Below are 18,979 nucleotides of genomic sequence, written 5' to 3' on the forward strand. Positions count from 1 at the left end.
ATCAGGAGAAGAAATATAGTTTGATCAGGAAATAATCTGCATCCCATCAAGGAACATACATACACACACATATACACATATATAGGTACATATGCTCAGCCTCTTGGAAGAGAATTGTTTGGTCTTCCACCCACTGGAAAAGAATGGGTGACCTGTTGCATTTATCTCCTGACTTCTGCTTGGGAAGCAAAAGAATAAACAAATGAAGCAAAAACTAAAAAGACAACATAACAGAGCAAAAATCCAAGACGAATGCAGCTCCTGAATACAGTAATAAAAAATGCGCATTTCCAAACCTACAGCTTTACTAACAGATATGGGCTAGATACAAAAAGCTTAATCCTACTCTTTGGGGAGTATTGTTAAAGCATGTGGAGACAGTCAGCATTTTCTGGCTGCCATTTCCATCTTTATTATTGAATTACTTGCTTTAGAGCTATGGCCATTAGCAAAGAGAGATTAAGAAATGCCTATTTTGACTCAAAAGTGGTGTGGTCTGGCATTTGAGCTGGGAACTGTGACTGCTGAGAAACACTCTTCATTCTCAATGACTCGCTACAAGAGCTTGGGGAAAACACGGAGAACAGTATGCTTGAATGTATCATTTGGCTTTGGGCAACCTAAATGGGATAGCTTGGTACCAAATATTCTAACACAAACTACAGCACAAAGATCAGTCACTGCTACTCAACATCTCCAAATATTAAGCTCTGAATACCTAAAGTTGTGCATAAAAGTGTCTTCCGAGAAGTCTGTTCTTTGCTTCCCATATTCTCCTTCTGTAACTTACATGATACAAGATGCCTCTTGCCTTGGAATAAATCCATGTGTTTTAGATTAATTCAGTAGTGGCTGTGAGGCATCTGCAGACCCTCCAGCTCCATGGGAAGTTATCCCAATTCAGCATGTTTTCCATTCTACTATTTCAGAATGAAGAAAATGCTTGGATTGCAGCATTTTATAAATTGATGGAAAAAAGGACTGTACCTCAGACTGGAACTTATTTTTTCAGCCTTAAATGCCAATAAAGACATTAATAAATTACCACTATTATTACAGTACTTCTGACACTTAGATTAGTTTTCTCATCCCTTGTAACTTGCTACCATCTTTCCAACTCAGCCTAGTCATGCACAACCACCAGGTCTATTTGACGTCTCCAAATGATCTGCCTGTCTCTGTTTATGTCCTAAACACCCTGCTACAGACAGCTTACAACAAAAATGGAAAAAGAAACAGTCCAATAAAAAAATTACATATGAGCAAAGAAAATGGTGATCAGAAATTATTGGAAGAGAGATCTTCTGGATCAAATTTTACAGCCTCCTGCTACAGCAGGCAAGAAGAGCCACTGCCTCCTCTTAGGGGTGTGACATACAACTCCCTTATTTTTATGAAGTGCTTCTCCCTGTCCCTGCCAGACAAGAATCTACCCATCTATTTGATAAAGACTGCAAACAAAGAGGAAGACCTGCTGCTCAGATAATCTTGGTTGGATGCCTGGAGAGTGTCAGCTTGGGATTTCCCCATAGCAGGTTCAGATTCTCACCATCTTCCTCCTGAGGCTTTTCTTCTCCATGAACACCAGCACTCTGCATGTCTGCTGCAGTGAGAAGACAAGCATGACAGACATGCACCCCCTGTTAAGGAAAGGAAACTTCTAAAAGAAGAACTGCAAGAGTGACTTCTAATAATAAGGAATACTGTCAAGACTGGAAACCAGCAGCAAGACCAAGCCTTTTCCAGCTTTAAAACAGGACACTTAAACATTCTGAAAAGCTAAAGGGAAAAGGTCACTTTCTGGGCAAACTGCTGTGGAGGATGCACGGGTCACTCTTTAAATTTTCTGCTGTGTGCCTCTCTGAACCCTAAATATCAGCTACTGCCAGAGAGGAGATACTAAGACGCAAGAGCTTTGGTCTGATCCATTGTATCTGTTCTTATATTCCTGCATTGGAAGGATGGGCTTTTTGGAATTTTTTTACTGTATAATGTTTAATGATGACTACAATACAATAGTAAAGGTACTGAAGGATGACTTGGCCATGTTCCTGCCCTTAGAGCAGACGCAGAGAGAAAGGAGGGAGGTAATTAAGTGCTAGTGTGAACATTACACTTGCTAAAGTGGGATGTTGAGAGAAATATGGTCAGTGCATGGCCTTGAGGTTTCACTGAGGTGCCATGCAGACGGGAAAGCTAAAGATAACAAGAGGCTGTAAATAATGAGTGAAAGGGGCCTCTCTCGTGAGCAGAAGAGAGGAGGTTTCCTTCAAGGAAAGAGAGAAGAAATGTGGGGGAGGCTGTGGACAGCCCTAATTATGTTAGGGGAAAGCTGAAGGACCACTGCAGATGGGGCTTAGCAGTTTCTGGAGACAGGCTGTCTTCACGGACTGATGTAATACAAAAATTGAAGGCAACAGAAAGGAAAGCAAAGTGGGCTTCTGCACCATCCCCTGCCAAATCACCTTGAACCAACCAATTTGGTATCTCAGGCACTGCTCTGTTTAGCAGTATCCTGTACACAGGTGAAATTACTAAGCAATTACTAGACTACTGTAGCTTTGTAAAAACATGCTTTAGTAATTGTATAAATGCTACTTCATGGTAAGTTTTAATAAAAAGCTGCTATTGACCTTCCGGATCAATTTAAATCCCAGCACAAACCAGGATGTGGCAAGTACAGATTTCAATTTTGTGCAGAGGCCTGAGGGTGGCAGAAGGGAACTGGCTGTGCTGGTGCACCTGGCAGAGACGCCTTCCCAGAGGAGCTGCTCAGTACTTGCAGGTCAGCAGCAACCACACTGTGAACACATTCACTGCTCCAGGGGTTTTCTCATACTTTACCAGGGCTTTCCTCCTCCTCGTGTACACCACAATGCACCTGCCTCTCCCATACATGTCCTGTTCTGTTCTTCTCAAGGTGTGTAAACCATCCACTGCTTTCTCCTTAGCTATAAATGCAAAGAGAAACGCTGAGTGTCAAAGCACAGGGTATATGAAAGACACTGACTCTCATACCATGTATAGTCATGAACATGAAATTCCACCACACTAAGCTAGTTCTAGTTCTATTTAATTCTGCAAAAACTAAAAACGACGTCAGGAAAAATATGCCTCTTTATCTGGACACGTTATATAACTAGATTTTTTCTCTGCAGTCAGGGTGTATAAAAAACTTGCAGTATCATCCTGCTTTTCTCATGATATGGCAGTAAGAACATGAATTAATTGTCTTCCCATGGAGAGAAAAAAGCCAAGCTCCAAAATTGAAATGGAAAAAAAACCAAAACCAAAAAACAAACCAGGATCCAAACAAACAACTTAGAGGCTTCCGCAAAAATACAAAGGAAAAATACACCCACTGTGATAAGATTTTTCAAGTTACCTTCTATAGGCTACTTATAGAGGACCCCATCTCTATAAACATTGCTCCCTTTTGAAGACTGACAATCTCTCACTTTAATGTCACTATTAATAAGACAAGATAACGGTTTCTTGGCTAGTGTCTGCTTACAGCTTCCAAAGGTCAGAGTGAGTGCTGTGGGAATGGCATATAGAGTACTCCCTATATTTGGTACTGGGAAGTGATAATATTCCAACACATTTCTAAATTATGCATGTCTGACCGAGCAAAGCCCCAGTACTTTTTCCTCACAGTGATCCAGCCTGACTCTTTAGCAAAAGATCTGAAAAGGCTACAGCTGAAAATGGAATTTGAGCTCCTAGAAGTTTATACTGTGATACCACAAACTACTCTACAACAGTAATCAAGAGGAACGAAAAAAGCCAACTGCTAAAAAAAAATAAAAGTGTATTTGTACAGCTCCACACCTGACTTTGTAGAGTAACTGAATAATTTAGGTTGCAAGTAGCCTGTGGAGGTCATCTGGTCCAACCTCTAGCTCAAAGCAGAGCCAGCTTTGAAGTTGCATTACATTAGGGAGGGCTTTATCTCCAGCTTATATTTTATAAAGTAGTCTAGACATGACTTTGTGAGCTGCGGCTCTTACAGCGCAGTAGGACATGAGATATTTTAACCTTACAACAAGTCTGCAGAACTGGTGCGATAGGCAGAGCCCCGGAGCTGCCTTAGCACTGAGGATGTCTTCCCCCAGCGCAGCAGCTATTGGAGCGCTGTGCAATAGGTTGTGTTATAAACCTCTTACTGGTAACAACTAGGTCAAGACATTGTTCTTTTGACTTGGAAACTGGTTCTGTAGAAGTCAAGCACATTCCTTCTATTCACTATAGGCAAGAGGATTTCAAACCCTAGTTTTGGGCTATAGTAAACACACATGGTGGGCAGCTGCAGCCATTACTTAGGAGTTAATCCCTGTAATATGCTTTGTTAATCTAACTACAATGACCAAGTGGTATGGAACATATTCAGCATACCCATAGGGTGCATGTTAGATTAACAGGATTACCTGCTGCTGATGGTAATACTACCCTGTATTTATTCAGCACTTCTCTGAAGAACAGAAGGTACTTTTAAAAGTGGGTAAATATTTGTTAATCCCAGAGAGGAAAATGTGAGTGTAAAGAGATTAAGTAACAACGCCAGTTCTACACAGTGAACCAGTAGCAACATCCCTGGGCGCATGACCTAACACAGTGTTTCTTAAGCCATCAGTTGATACCACCTGCTCAGAAAGTCCTAACAATTGCAGCACGTCCTGGTTTCTTATGCTGACAGTCTGCTTATAAAGCAACATTTCTCTTGCTAGTTAAGCTTCCATTTTCACTACTCACTTTTTTCTAACTTTGAAAGAATCTACACAAAATATATTTGGAGAGCAAGTATATAGGTTATGATGGTAAACCTAGCAAAAGGATCACCTTTTCTTTTGTGCTGTAGCACATGTAACACACTGTACTATGGAATAGTCATATGCAAGCATTCTGAACCATTTAAAATGTATTTGGTGTCTTTTCTAGCCTGTGTTCCTAAATTCTTATTTTGCATTCCTTGTACAAACGCTAGCACTCTGACAAAATAATGAACTTCAAACAAAGTTCTTCTTTTCTTTTTTTCCCCTTCTTTAAAAGATCCTTTCTGGCCACAACCAAATCCTGTGATTCCTGGCTTTAGATATTATTCTTCTAATGTTCAAAAGGTTATCTGTACTCCTGGAAACCTGTGAACTCTGAACATACACTGTACTGCTTATGAGCTCATTAGTGCCTCACACTAACATTCACTCGCAGTAGCTTTCCATAAAATTAAAAAAAAAAAAAAATCAATGCCTACTTGATTTGGGCAACAATGTGTAAACTGAAGAGTAGCACAGACATCATCTCACCTTATGTTTGTATCTAGTTCAGCATTTACTTGGAAGGAAAGGGTGGAACATAAGTCAATAATCAGGAACCTCTACAGCAAAGGAGGAAGATCAGACATCTCTGAGGGATAATTTGTCCCACTTATTCTAGACAACTATTTTAGTACGAATCTCCTTCCGGACACGCTTCTCTTCATTCCCTGCAGAGTGAGCCTAGACAAGATGCCTGCTGGTGGATGAGGTTCATTAAATGCTTATTTTTTGCATTGGCAGTTTGAGACCTACATGTTATATGAAGTGAGACATATCCTACCCCTGCTGCAACCAGAGGCATAATACTAATCACCTCTGTGGTGTGAGTCAGGGAAAATAACACCCGACATACAATCATGCCTTCTAAAATTCAAAGTCCTCCAATGATCCACTGATTTTTTTTTCCAACACTGCATTTATAAAATCCCTTTCAGCTTCATCAATTATTTCAATCACCTAAAATATTTTCCTACTTGCTTTTGAAACAAATCGATCTCTAGCCATCCTAAGGCAGGCATACAGGTTTTAAGCTACTCCTTATTTCTTGAACAGAGACATCCCCGAGTAACTTGGATGTGTATCTTATATTGTCATTAGAAAACTGCAGCTCTAGATGTTATACAGTGATTACTTGTGCACAGGAAATAAGAGTAAGAAGCAGCACTAGAAATGTTTGCTGCAGCACAAGTTCTTCTGCAAAAGAAACTGGAAAATGTTGTTTCTATTTTTTTGAGAACTGCAGTTAGGTAATTATGCTATCTAGGGCATTAGACACTGGGAAGCAAGAAAAGTTCAATTTTACCTTCTTCTGCTTTTAAGAAGAAATGAGAGGTAAGACAATGCAATCTTCCTCTTCAAGAAGACTGACATATGAGCTCTTAAAAATCAGCAGATGAAATTTCTGGTTTCACTGGAGTCAGGAATTTGCTTTAAAACAACTGTTTTAATTTTAGGTACAAACCTTTACTGCCAAAGTCTAGGGTTTGGAGAACAGCCATTAGTCTCTGACAACTGTGAAAAGAGATGGTTTGGAAAAACACACTGTTATGTTTCACCCACACGTAGTTCACTTGGGGAGCCTTACAAAGAGGAGTAAGCAATTAGAAATTACTAAGTGTTTTTCAGTGGTAAATAGAGTGAGTCATCCCACAGCAGCCAGCACCAGTATCAGTGCCCATCTGCACTGCAGGGAATCCAGTTACCATCCCAGTGGCTTTACAAGTGTCCAGTGCTCCCTCCACAGGGCTGGAGGTGCAGGGAAGAGGCCTCAGCAGAGCTGAGACTCAAAGAGCATCAGTAACAACCTGCAACTCACAGCTGTACCCATTTTTTATGTGATACTGTTGCATTTTTTCTCATTAAGCTGCAGAAAAAGCACAATGCCCATTGCCAGTTTCTGGACTGAGAGGATGGGGAAGGTGGAAGCTGTTTTGAAGGCACAGGTATGTCTGCTGCTTTGATTTTGCTTTGAATATATCTTAATAAAAATCTCTACTCTTGCTCATGTATTATTTCTTGTCCCTTTATCTGAAACAGATGACTCAATCCCAATTTAATATTAAATATATTCTGGGAAAAATATGCTTCAAAATCATGCTTTTTTCCTCCCTGGCATAGGGAGCATAAACACTTATTAAAGTTTAAAAGAAAAAGGCAATTTGAGGATTAAAATATTATTTAATTAGCAGCTATAGCACTCATCATCTTTCAGGTGCACAACACAAACCAATTCATAAGAATTATTATTGTTATCCCCATCGCACAGAGAAACGAGGTAAATTAAATTACCTGCCTAATGACACACTTAGCGTTATATTCCAGACCTGGCTGCCAGTTCTGTGCTCCACCAACTAGGTCACATTTAGCAACATACGATTTTGAAAAATTCCCTGTTCTATATTCACCAATATCTGGGATCTTAACCTTTCACTCTCTCTTTTTTTTCCTTCAGGTTCAGTGATACTGAAGAGAGACTGATAGAGCTGGGTCTGTTCAGCCTGGAGAAGAGAAGCTGAGAGGGGATCTCATCAATGTTTATAAATATCTCAAGGGTGGGTGTCAAGAGGATGGACCAGACTCCTTTCAGTGGTGCCCAACAACTGGATGAGGGGCAACGGGCACAGACTGAAGCACGGGAGGTTCCATCTGAATATGAGGAGAAACTTCTTTACTTTGAGGTGCCAGAGCCCTGGACCAGGCTGCCCAGAGAGGCTGTGGAGTCTCCTTCTCTGGAGACATTCAAACCCACCTGAACACATTCCTGTGTGATCTGCTCTGGTGAACCTGCTTTAGCAGGTGGGTTGGACTGGATGACCTCCAGAGGTCCCTTCCAACCCCAACCAGTACTTCTGTACTGGATCTAATAGCATGACCCCAGCTTTGTTAATATTGTATCAGCACAACATGCAGAATTTCCCAAACCAGAAAAAGGACGTATTTTTCTCAGCTGACTGTTGACTTGAAATGATTCTGTGTTTTCCTACTGGAATCAGAGTTACTACACTAGGAGGTAAAACATACATTAAATTCCTGAGGTTGAATGTGTCCCAAATACTTGCAACAGAACACACGTGGTTTTGAAAAACCGAAAGCAGCACAGTGAATTTTGTCCAAATGTTCCTAGAGAAGAGTGTAGCAGGCTGGTTTAATATTAGTAAAATTTCTGTCACCTAGACTAGGATTCACTGACCTGACACCTTGCTACACATGCCTGGGAGCATGAATTGCCAAAATTTCTTGTCAGAATCACAAGAGAAGGGTGTAACTTTCCTCCCAAGGGAAGAAGCTCAATCAGATTTGTTGAAAACTAAGAGAGACAGCAGCAAGCACGTCTCATCAACTTCGAGAACCTCCCTGGCACCAGCAGAGAAGGGTGTAAGCGCTAACTGGTCTTTGCCAAATCCAGGTTATGTTATTTTAATGATGAAAGAGCCTGGACATTATTCAGTAGCAGAATTTGAATAACATGACGTGCTTTCCATTTGTTGTGAGGCTTTTGGAGGTAAAGCTAAAGAACAAAGAACAGTTTTCCTCAGTTCATTAAATAATGTTGCTTAAAGTTCACTGTGTAGCTTTACTTAACTTTTGGTGGCTCTTTTTGTACATGGGTAGAAATATCACTGAAACATTCCTGCTGTGCTGGCAGTCTTAGAGACTTGATTCAATTATATCCATCAAGATAATATTGATTTTCATTTTTTTATTAAAGAATGATACCCTGAACCCTTTGAATAATTAACTCCTCTGGGGAAAGGGCATTTTTTCTTCTAAAACAGGTCTTCTTTACTGGAGCAGCCAAGGAAAAACAAAATCAGCATGTAATTACTAACCACTGTTTATGTCTAATGTTTGTTCGTGGTTATTCTTCAAAGGTTATTGCATCACTCTATCTATAAACACCTGTCTACCTCTAGAATTAATCTGAAAAATTTAATATCCAATCGCAATCCCCAGACAATACTTAACATCCCATTAAATAATTGGATCATTAAATGTTAAATAGATAATCAATTAAAATTTAACAGTTGATCTTGATTTATTCTCCTAAAAGTCTTTTCACAATTTCCTGTTTCTACAGTTGCGATAGCAAACCTGAGTCCTCCTAACTCATAGCTACCAAAAGAAAAATTAACCCCCACTGCAGAGTATGCATGGTGGTGGAAAAAGATCAAGTTCAGCATTTCCTATGGAATTTTTCCTTCAGCAAGTGAACTTAATTGCATAGCATTATAAGGTACGTTGAGTCAAAATATGTGCTTCCTTTAGCTTTAGACAATGAGACAATATTAACTAATGTAAGCCATAAATTATTTTATTTTATCTGATGGTAAAGAGATAAGCATGGAAAAAAAAGAGACAGAACTAGTCGTGCTGGTCTGGCAAAGCTGATCCATGTGAGGTGTGCTGAGGTAACACAAACGTACCTGAGAAAAGAGCTAATACTGCCTTTTATCTTTCCATGCTATAACTGGAGCTACACTGAACAGGAGTAGTAAACAACCTACTTTAGCTATTTAAGGAGTAATTAAACTACATCAATTTGGGTGCTAGTGAATAACAAAGCTTCTGGTGGTCTGTTATCACTCATTCCTTAGCACTGTATCTCAAGACACCCAGGAGAAATGAAGCTGCTGGGTGTCTCCCAAAGCCCTGTTTCTAGTTCACGTGGCCAGTATTTTTGTTGTCTGACCATAAGCACTTTCAACTTTAATTACTCATCCTTACAGCTTAATCACTAATCGTTAGAAGACAAAGCACTTCATTTTCTCTTCCTGTGCATGCTCAGCCCCTAACAGGGCTTTGATTCAGAATGAAAACCTTTAAACGTCGCTACACTCGAGATTTTAAAAACCAGTATTCATAAGATTTTGCATGGACTGTTGTTGTAATTGGGATTTGTGGGCTTATCCTGGAAGTGAAGGAGAGGAGCCCTGAAAAGCAATTTCCCCTCACTTATCACAGAAAACATCTTCCAAAACCACAGTGCCGTGACGGTTAACATTGGCTACCAGCTGAATAAAATGCCCCTTTCTTGCCAAGTGTCTGTGATTATTTTAGACAGTGAGACACCAATTTTCAAGCACAAATATTTGAAGAGCACATCCAGATTTTTTATGCAGAGAAGTACGCTTAAATGCCCCAATGTGGATTATTTCAGGCATTGATAGTTATAAAACTGGCTATTGAGCTTTATCACAGGTATTGTTAAATACAAATTTCTGTTCACCTGTAGCTTCTTACACTTTTTTTTTCCTAGCGATACTACATCCAAAAGTGCTGTTACTTATTTAAAGGTGGCTGAAAGGAATAATTTATTCAAGCGTGTTCTGAACTTACTGTTTAAAGAGCACCTGTTTGCAGAGATTACTGCTTTCTCAAAGAGGAGCTAAAGAGTTACCTATTAGCAGTTCAACCCCATACACAGAGCCAGCTGTAAAAAAATATGTCCCAGACCCCTTGCAGGCAGAAGAACTTGCTTTGTAGTTTATCAGTTCTGTATATTTACAGCAATAGTTTGTTTTGCAGGTACTTTGCATGGTATTTTGTTAGCTTGTTTGCAAGCTGTATGTGAACATTCTGGTATTTCCATTGACACACTGTGTGAGGGTGGACATATACACACAAAACTTCTCTAGTAAACATTAGTTTTTGTGGAGACCATTGTGAGTGCTGATAAAATAACCGGGTAAGAAAAACAATCTGTTTTTCTGTATTGTATGTTTAAAATCCTGGTCACATGGATTGAGAAGTATATTCTAAAACTATGCAACAAATTCAGAGATGTTTATAGTCACAACTTAAAATTTTGTATCTTGGACGTTTCGACCCAGGATTTCACTGCTGACTCCAAATTTATAACTTTTAAAGAAGCTGGATAATTTTAAAAAGGTATCTGGTCCTGATCTAACTTCTTCAAGGAATGAAGAATCCTAGGGAAGTGAAGCAAATATCTCATTATCTTCTCTGCTTGAAAATGAAAAAATATTTTATCTGGCTTCAACTTCCATCCCCTGGGTTTTGGATACCTCTGCTCTTTCAGTACTGAAAGCTTGGTTGCACCCTGAACACATGATTTTTGTCCAGGCTTCTGTCAACTTGTACTCTGCCTGTTTCACCATTTTGTCTTCTGGTCTTTGCTAATTTATTTTATATACATTCAAAATATTGCATTTTGATCACATGACCCAGCATCATTTCCTATGCGAGTTCATTTTCAATGTCATTCGTGGACTACGTCACTGTAGCTGTCACCCTCTGCTTGCTCTCTTGGCCCTCTAGGTCAGTACCCACTCAAACTAATACATTTTAAAACACCTTTGATCAATCTTCATGTTACTCTTTGCACATGACAGCTGCTCATTCACAAAACCCACATTGTTGTCTTTCCAACCTCTCTTTAATGCGTTCCTTTATTCTGGTGCTAACGGGGAAAAAATTACCATTAAACAACTGGAGTGCTACCAACAGCTTGATCTACTGTATCGACTAACATTGCTCTCTTGTTGCCTAACATCACCCTTCCTGCATGTATTAATCAGCTACTCATTGAGGCAAAGTGTTGTGTAGCCATAAAAACTATGAGTTGCAAATAAATGGAATATACAACACTGTATTGTGTGAGGTAAATGTTGTACAGCTGCTGTTACAAAAGCCGAATACCTACCATGGAGCAAGTAATTTGGTAGTTTCAAATATAGCTTGCTTTATGCAATATCTTCTCACAAATTCTATTCTGTAGGCCTGGTCTATACACTCAATATTTAAATCTGAGAAGCAAACATACCTGTTTTTCTTTTTAGTGCCCACTAACAAGTATTTCTTCAGGCTACATGCAGTTGCTGATATATTAGACTCATTTGCTATTATTCACTTTTGTTTGCTCGTTTGTTTTCCCTGCTGAAAATGCTACATATTACCAGGTTCTTCTTGTTGCTACGAATCACTGGGGAAGCCTTAAGGATACCCAGGAACTTGGGCTGCCTGATTTCCATGGCATGAAGGACGGTAGCTCCCTCATCATGGCGCACGGGAACTTTTTTAATGCCTTTTGACTTCATAAACAAACATGTTTGTTTGAATGTAGAAGTAGGCAAGTGGTCAGCAGAAGGTCCTGAAGCAAATTGGTGGGGAAAATTAAAACAATGAATTTAACACAAAGGTGGGACTGGCTTTGACAAAATGGATGATGAGACCAGAGCACGGCAGGAATATCCCACCCGCAGCGGAGCCCTCGCCACTGTCCGACAGGGAGTTTTTGGAGCTCAGACATCTTTTGTGATGGAAGGAACCCCAAAGAAAGCACAAGCTGAACACCACCAGCTTCCAGTAAACTGGATGACTCAGCAGCTTCATGGCCTTGGGTACTTTCTTCATTTTTAATCTTCTTCCTCCCACGTCCTCTGGCAGAAAAGCCTTACGGTAAAAGATGAGTACGCGTGTCTTGTTAGGTCAATGCAAAATACGATCAGCTAGCTTAACGTAGTCTCAGTTTAACTAGTTGGTTCTCTTATGATATTAGGACGAGGTTCTTCCCCCAGAGGGTGCTGGAGCACTGAACAGGCTCCCCAGGGAGGTGTCACAGCCCCAAGCCTGACAGTGTTCGAGAATAGACTGGCCAACACCCTCAGACACATGGTGTGAACTGTGGGGTTGCCACATGCAGGGACAGGAGTTGGACTCGATGATCCTGGTGGGTCCCTTCCAACTCAGGACATTCTATGATTCTATAATCTTGCTGTGGTCTTTCAGAAGAGCGTGAAGGTCTTGCATGACAGGAGGTTGTTGGTCTCTTCTCCCAAGTAACAAGTGAGAGGATGAGAGCAAACAGCCTCAAGTTGCTCCAGGGGAGGTTTAGATTGGATATTAGGAAACATTTCTTCACAGGAGGGGCTGTCGGGCACTGGAACAGGCTGCCCAGGGAAGTGGTGGAGTCACCATCCCTCAAGGGGTTTAAAAGATGAGGTTTTTAAGGGCGTGGTTTAGTGTTAGATTTAGGTTATGGTTGAACTCGATGATCTCAAAGGCCTCTTCCAACCAAAATGATTCTATGAATACGGGACCTGAGGTGGCGGACAACATCCACTTGTAGATAGAACCACTTTAACCCAGCTCAACTCCGGCTCCTCTAAAGCTTTCTAACCTCCCAAGGAACCTCTAGCGCGTGTTATTTTTTTTTCCCCTACAACCTCTCCCATCACACACGAGCCGCTTGTCCCCGCTCCCCTCAGCCCCAGGGCGGCCGCACAAGATGGCGGCCCGAGAGGCGCCTCCGCCCGCCCCCGGCGCCACCGCCCGCCACCGCGCAGGCGCAGGCGGCGGCCTGCAGCGCCCCCGCAGGTGCACTGCGCCCATTGCGCCTGCGCAGAAGCGCCCCACAGGTGCCCCCTCCCCCTGTGCTATATCTGAGTACGCCGCGAACCGCACGTATAAGCGGCCGTTTCACGCCTCTTGCCTCCTCCAGATCCCTCCGCTGACCCCAAAGGCGACGCTTATAGCTCGAAGCTCAGCCCGCCTGAGGTAGAAACGTAAGCCTCAAGGGGCGCTACGGCCTCAAACACGTTTGTTTTTTCCGTTTGGCCCCATATTTGGGCTCTTCGTGGACGTGGGCGGGCTGGCGGACTCCTTCACTCGCAGCTTCGCGGAAGGATACGCACCGTTTTTAATCCACCATCTGCTGAGCAACGGTTTCGAGGCGTGGCCAGGAGCGCCGGCACCGCCTCTCCGGGCCAATCGCAGCGGGAGGCTTGCTGCGAGCCCCGCCCCGCTGGCGCGGCAGAGCCAATAGGAGCGGGGGATAGGGCGGGGGGCGGCCGCGCGGGTGAGGGGGTGTGTGCGGGAGCGCGGGGCCGGGGCAGCTCTCGCCGCAGTCGCTGTTGCTGGGGCCGGGCGGGGGGAAGCGCCGCGATCGCCGAACCCGCTGCCCGGGCGCCCTGTGACCGCGGGGTGCGCCGGGTGGGGACCGGCGGCAGGAGCCGGGCCGGGGCAGCAGGTGAGGGTGAGGGTGAGGGGCACGGCTCGGGGGCGGGGAGGAGCGGGGTGTCGGTGGGGCCCAGAGGCGTCCGGGAGGAGCTCGGCCCGCTCGTCTGTTTCCCTGCGCTCCCTTCAGCCGCCGCTTCGGTCCCTCGGAGGGGAGGGAACAAAGAGGCGGCGGGGGCCGCGGTGGGGACGGCTCGGAGCTGCGCTGCGCCGACTTCTGGTGTTGCTTTCCACCCACTCCGGCAATGATTAACAGCACCGTGGGCAAGGAGGCGTCCGGGGGGTGTCTGAGGGGCCGAGGGAGGGAAGGGGAGAGGACGGAGGAAGCGACGCCGCTCCCGCCCGGGCCCCGCGGCCCGTTGTGGGGAGCCCCGCTGCCCGCCCTCCGGTTCTGATGTTGTTTTTCCCTCTGCTTCCTCCCCGGAGGCCTCCCGATGAGTTAAAATGGTGCTGAGGCTCGAGGGGAGCTGGTCGCTGCTGGTGGGGAAGAGGTTCCTGAGCCTGTGGGAGGAGGAGGACGGGCCGTGGGACACGGCGCGGGTCCTGGAATGGCCCTGGAAGGCGGGCAAGATCCGCGCGGTCTCGCACACGGACATCTCCAAACAGGACCTGAAGGTAACGGGGAACTTTGGGAGAGACCTTCTGGAACGAGCGGGCTGGCCCTGTGACCTGGAAACTTCGTGTGCGTTCTGTACGTGTATATATATATGGGTGTCTGTGTACACACGCACATATATATATATATATATATATATATGTTATTGTTGGGGGAGAGAGGTCTTTTGGGGCAACTTACCTGCTGAACATGCTGGAAAACACGTGTATCTCTGGCTGAAGCCCCCGATGTGCTTGTACTGATGCCGGAAATTACCTCAAACTAATTATAACTGTGCTCTCTTCCACCAGCGGTTTGAAAACTTCCGGGTTTTATTGCACCATCTGTGCCGAGGTTTTATTTCTGCGTGTTTCCTAAACGTGATTTAAGACCTTGTCAGTTGTAAACGATTTTTTCCCCCCAGACATTGCACTTATGAAACTGAAACATTCCTATGTTGGTATGACATGTGACTTTTCTTTCTAGCTCTTTCATAGAATCATTTTGGTTGGAAGAGACCCTTAAGATCATCAAGTCCAACCATAACCTAAATTTAGCTCTAAACCATGTCCCTAAGAGCCTCATAGAATCATTTTGGTTGGAAGAAACTTTGAAGTAGCCAGTAACAAACAAGTCCTTCTGTTGTCTTAAAAGATGTACTACATTCCTGTATGGTTTTGGAAGTTTCTTGGATGCCTGTTGCATGGTGGTCCCTTCTAAATAATGATTACCAACAGGATTTTAAAACATGCAATCAGTTATTGCAAACTTAGTCTAATTTGTTAACTGTAGTTTGGGTGAAAGTCAGGTGACTTTCACGCTTTGACTGAGAAGTTCTTAAAGGGCTGTTTGGCAACTGTAGACAGTAAAACTATTCAGCCATGTCTGAGCAATTACTATAGTATACAAAGTATTTGCTAAGGACAAAACTCTTTTATAAGAATGACAGCTTATTACATGGTCCTCTTATTCATTTTTACAAGGGACTTTGGTGGCAGCCTGTTCTGACAGCAAGAACAGTAGCGTCTTTCCATTAAACTGGTTTCCTTGCCTTTTTTTTTAATGGGAAGAATTTTGTGACCTCTGATTATTTGACTGAACGTCTGCTCCTAGTCAAATAAGAAGAAATCTTATGTGTTTCTAACTCTTTTTTGGAAGTGGTAACTTTGTTATGAAGAGTCGCTGGTTGTTAGAGGCTGAGCTTGTTGTGGATCTGCAGCAGTGCTGGAGTTCTGGCCCCTTTTGGCTGGCTGGGCTCTCCTTATGCTGTTGTTGGAGTGAGGAGGAGGACGGTGCTGCAGAAATTTCTTGAGGACCTTTTCTGGGACTTAGAAGGAGCAGGTGCTGTGAGGGACTTTACTGTGAGCCTTGTAACCGGTTACGGTTCTGCCAGAAGGGATTGACTTAATGCATTCTCCAGTGAAAGTGTTAAAGAAGTTACAAAGTAGAAAATTGAAGTGTAGAGAGCTTTTGTACCCAAAACACATGCTATTTCTTTTCCTCTCTCGGAGCTCTGTGGGAGAGTAATGTATAGTTGGACCTAAAATAGTAATGGCCTGGGAGGAAAAAAAAAGTCTATAAAGGAGTAGAAATATTTAATCTTTTGGTATAGCGTCAGGACAAAGCTACAGAATAGAAGGACCGTCAACTACTTTTGAGAGTGTTTTCTGAACTGTATTTTCCTGTTTGTGCGGTGTGGATACTATAGACCAAACAAGCCATTCTGGTTCTGGTACTTGTGTTATTTACTTATCTCTTTGTTTCTGTGAACTTCAAAATGACTAAATTCATTTCTACACTCATTAGTTTTACACCTCCTCTCTGTGGTAATGCTGTTTTGTGTGCATGCTTTTACTTGCCTTTCCCCTTAGAGGGAAGCTAAACACAAGGGAATGTTTCTAAGATTCACTCAACGGAGGTTTCTCTGCTGTTAGGGTAAATTAGTTAAATGTATTTAGACTGGGTCATTATATTTTATGGGAAGAGGGAGTGATCTTTCTGAGAGCAGCGTTCTCTACCAAGATATTTCAATTCCGGTATTTGGCAAAGTTGTGTTTGTCATCTTTCCCAATCCTTTGCTGATCTCCCTGTGTTGCCTATGAAAGAAGAGTAATACCGTCCCAAAGAAACTGGCCAAGCCACCAGGTTTTTGCCATGAAGTGACAACTGCATTCCTCTTGAAAAGTTTGTATGTCTTCAGAGATTTGTAAAGATAAATAACAATTAAGAGCAGGCAGCAAATGACCTTCACATTATATAACTTGTTCGCCTTTGCTGGATTACTGTCATTTGTGCGTTCAATAAATTAACTAAACTTATTATTTGGGATTCTTAAGATATTTCTGGAAGAACAGCTTGTTTATTCAAGTACTCTAATTTAGAGTTTATGAAAAATGCATGTGACACAACTGTATACAGTCCTTTGAAGTTGTTTTTTTTCTGTGTTTTTTTTCCCTGATTGTAAACACTGGTGGCAGAGTTAACACATTTAACTGCCCTTGAGCAGCAGAGGACTTTTTGAGTTGTAGGGTTAAATAGGAATGTTAATCTTTTATCTCGACAGTAACAATGGCAAACCAGTTAACATTGGCTATCACTTATAAAATACTAGGTCAGCCTGGGATGCTTTAGTGATTGCTTTATTATGTGACAGAAAGGCAATAATCATCTTTGCATTATAAGCATTTCTAATAATATTTTTTTGAGGAGATTAGTGTTTATGCTTTTGCATGTTGCATGTGTCTGAGTTTTGTGGTTAGTCACTCCTTGACTTTGTTTCCTTCCTGTAGATTTGTGTAGAATTTGATGATGAGCCATGGGAAAAAAGAAGATGGATAGAAGTCTATAGCCATAAAATGAAAGCATTCCTGGTGGAGCAAAAACTGGTACTGGCTGAAAGAAGATCTCAAGACAATCCGATGTCTCCTGTCCAGTGGCCTGCAATGGCAAGTATAGGCTTGGCCTAACTCACTTTGGTTCTGCAGTTCCATCTTCTGAGGACAGTGTTGTTACAAGTGTGAATTTCTCAAGTACAGTTTCACTTGGGGACTCTTACATGTGATCTGAAGGGAGACTCAAAGTCTTTGTACAGCTAGAGCCGGGCAGAGGTTCTTAGTGTTTGGACTCAGTATATTGTGCCTGGAGATAAAGGAATGTATTTTTATATCTTTTGTATCTTATGACTTCCCTCCCAAACCATTGTGCTGTACAGCGTTAATTCCTTCTCCCTCTAGTCTCATGTTTCTTCCTTCTGTCATGGAATTGCAGTTAAGAATAGAAAGAAAAAGGGTAAATAATAGGTTTCTAAGGATAACCTGTATTTTTATCTTAAATTCTTGTTTTACTGTGCTGTTAACTCTTCAGTGGTTCTTGATTTGAGACAAAAATAATTTGAATGACTTGCGTGATGGCTGCCTGCCACAGATAACTTGTGAGATCTGGGTTTTGTGCATATGAAAACCTGTGCTGTGCTGTACGAGCCAGTGAACTAAGCTTTCTGGAGCTGCCATGCATGGCTGGCTTGGCAAATTGGCCTGTAGAGGTGAACAGGGAACATTTCTTAATGTATTCAGCCAATGTAGTTTTACTTGACTAATTTGGATACAGCTCCTCATAAAAGTAGTTGTGAAAGAAATGAAGATGTAAATTTGTGGAAGATTAATTATGCTGAAGTTGTAGTCAATGTTTAATACTCTTAACTTGGCTAGGTATGAAGTATGCAGTGTGATTCATATTACTGTGTTTTAGCTGAGGTTTTTCGTAAGCAAATCTAATGTAAACAGATACTTATTGGAAGTGAGGCCAAATAGGATGGGAGAGGAGCGGAAAAATGGATCCTTTATTTTATTTCCCAACCTGTGCACCGATATCAGCATTTCTACTAGTAAGATTTTGCTGATAAAACGTTCCGAAGACCTGCTTATTTGATCTTGGCAGTTGTCCCTTTGCAAGTATCTGAACAGTTCAGGCTGGATACTTGTCACACATAAAGTTTCCTTTATGGTGCCTTTGAAGTGTGGTTCATGCAGTGCAGATGTTTCAAAACTCATTTAGCAGAGGAACAATGTAGCATAAAGTACAATACTGGAGCTTGCCGTGGCAAAAAAGGCTTGTGTAGTGAGAGGGGGAGGGAAAAAACAAGGTAGGAAAGGCGGCAGTTAAAAAAAGGATGTGTTCCTGACAAATGGAATGGCTTTGCAGAACTCTTGTCATGCCCAGTCACTCCTGGGAAGGCTCGTGTTCCTCTTATGGTGAGACTGGCCTTTTGCCAATGCTGTCATAGCTGAAGCAAAAACAACAAAGGGGAAGAAAGTCTTTGTCTGCTTGATCTGTCCTTTCAAAACCAAACACATACTCTTATCAGAATAATTTTTTTTCTTTTAAATGGGGGACAGATGTGCCTTTCAGGTAGGGAGGAGTATTCTTGCCACTGCTCGTGTTCTAGGCCTGCTCAGAGCTGTTACTGCAGGACTAGACAAAACTTAACCTCAAACGTATTAGGGAAGAATTCAGAGGCTTTTAAAGGAAATTTTTATTTCTCGTCTCTCTTTAAAGCCTTTGGAATACCTGAGCACAACTTCATCATTGCACTGCA

At 42.4% G+C, this 18,979-nt stretch overlaps 1 protein-coding gene across 1 annotated transcript in view; it reads left to right on the top strand.

The window, feature by feature from the left end:
- The first annotated feature begins 13,705 nt into the window (after nucleotides 1-13,705).
- Nucleotides 13,706-18,979, top strand: part of KDM3A (lysine demethylase 3A) — a 33,096-nt gene continuing 27,822 nt past the window's right edge. The window contains exons 1-3 of the mRNA XM_065633175.1: nucleotides 13,706-13,803; nucleotides 14,217-14,405; nucleotides 17,175-17,330. Of these exons, the coding sequence (XP_065489247.1) occupies nucleotides 14,235-14,405; nucleotides 17,175-17,330 (327 nt within the window). The 5' untranslated portion in view covers nucleotides 13,706-13,803; nucleotides 14,217-14,234. The remainder of the gene's footprint in view (nucleotides 13,804-14,216; nucleotides 14,406-17,174; nucleotides 17,331-18,979) is intronic.

The sequence above is a fragment of the Caloenas nicobarica genome, chromosome 4 (genome assembly GCF_036013445.1).
Source record: "Caloenas nicobarica isolate bCalNic1 chromosome 4, bCalNic1.hap1, whole genome shotgun sequence".
Classification (NCBI taxonomy): Eukaryota; Metazoa; Chordata; class Aves; order Columbiformes; family Columbidae; genus Caloenas; species Caloenas nicobarica.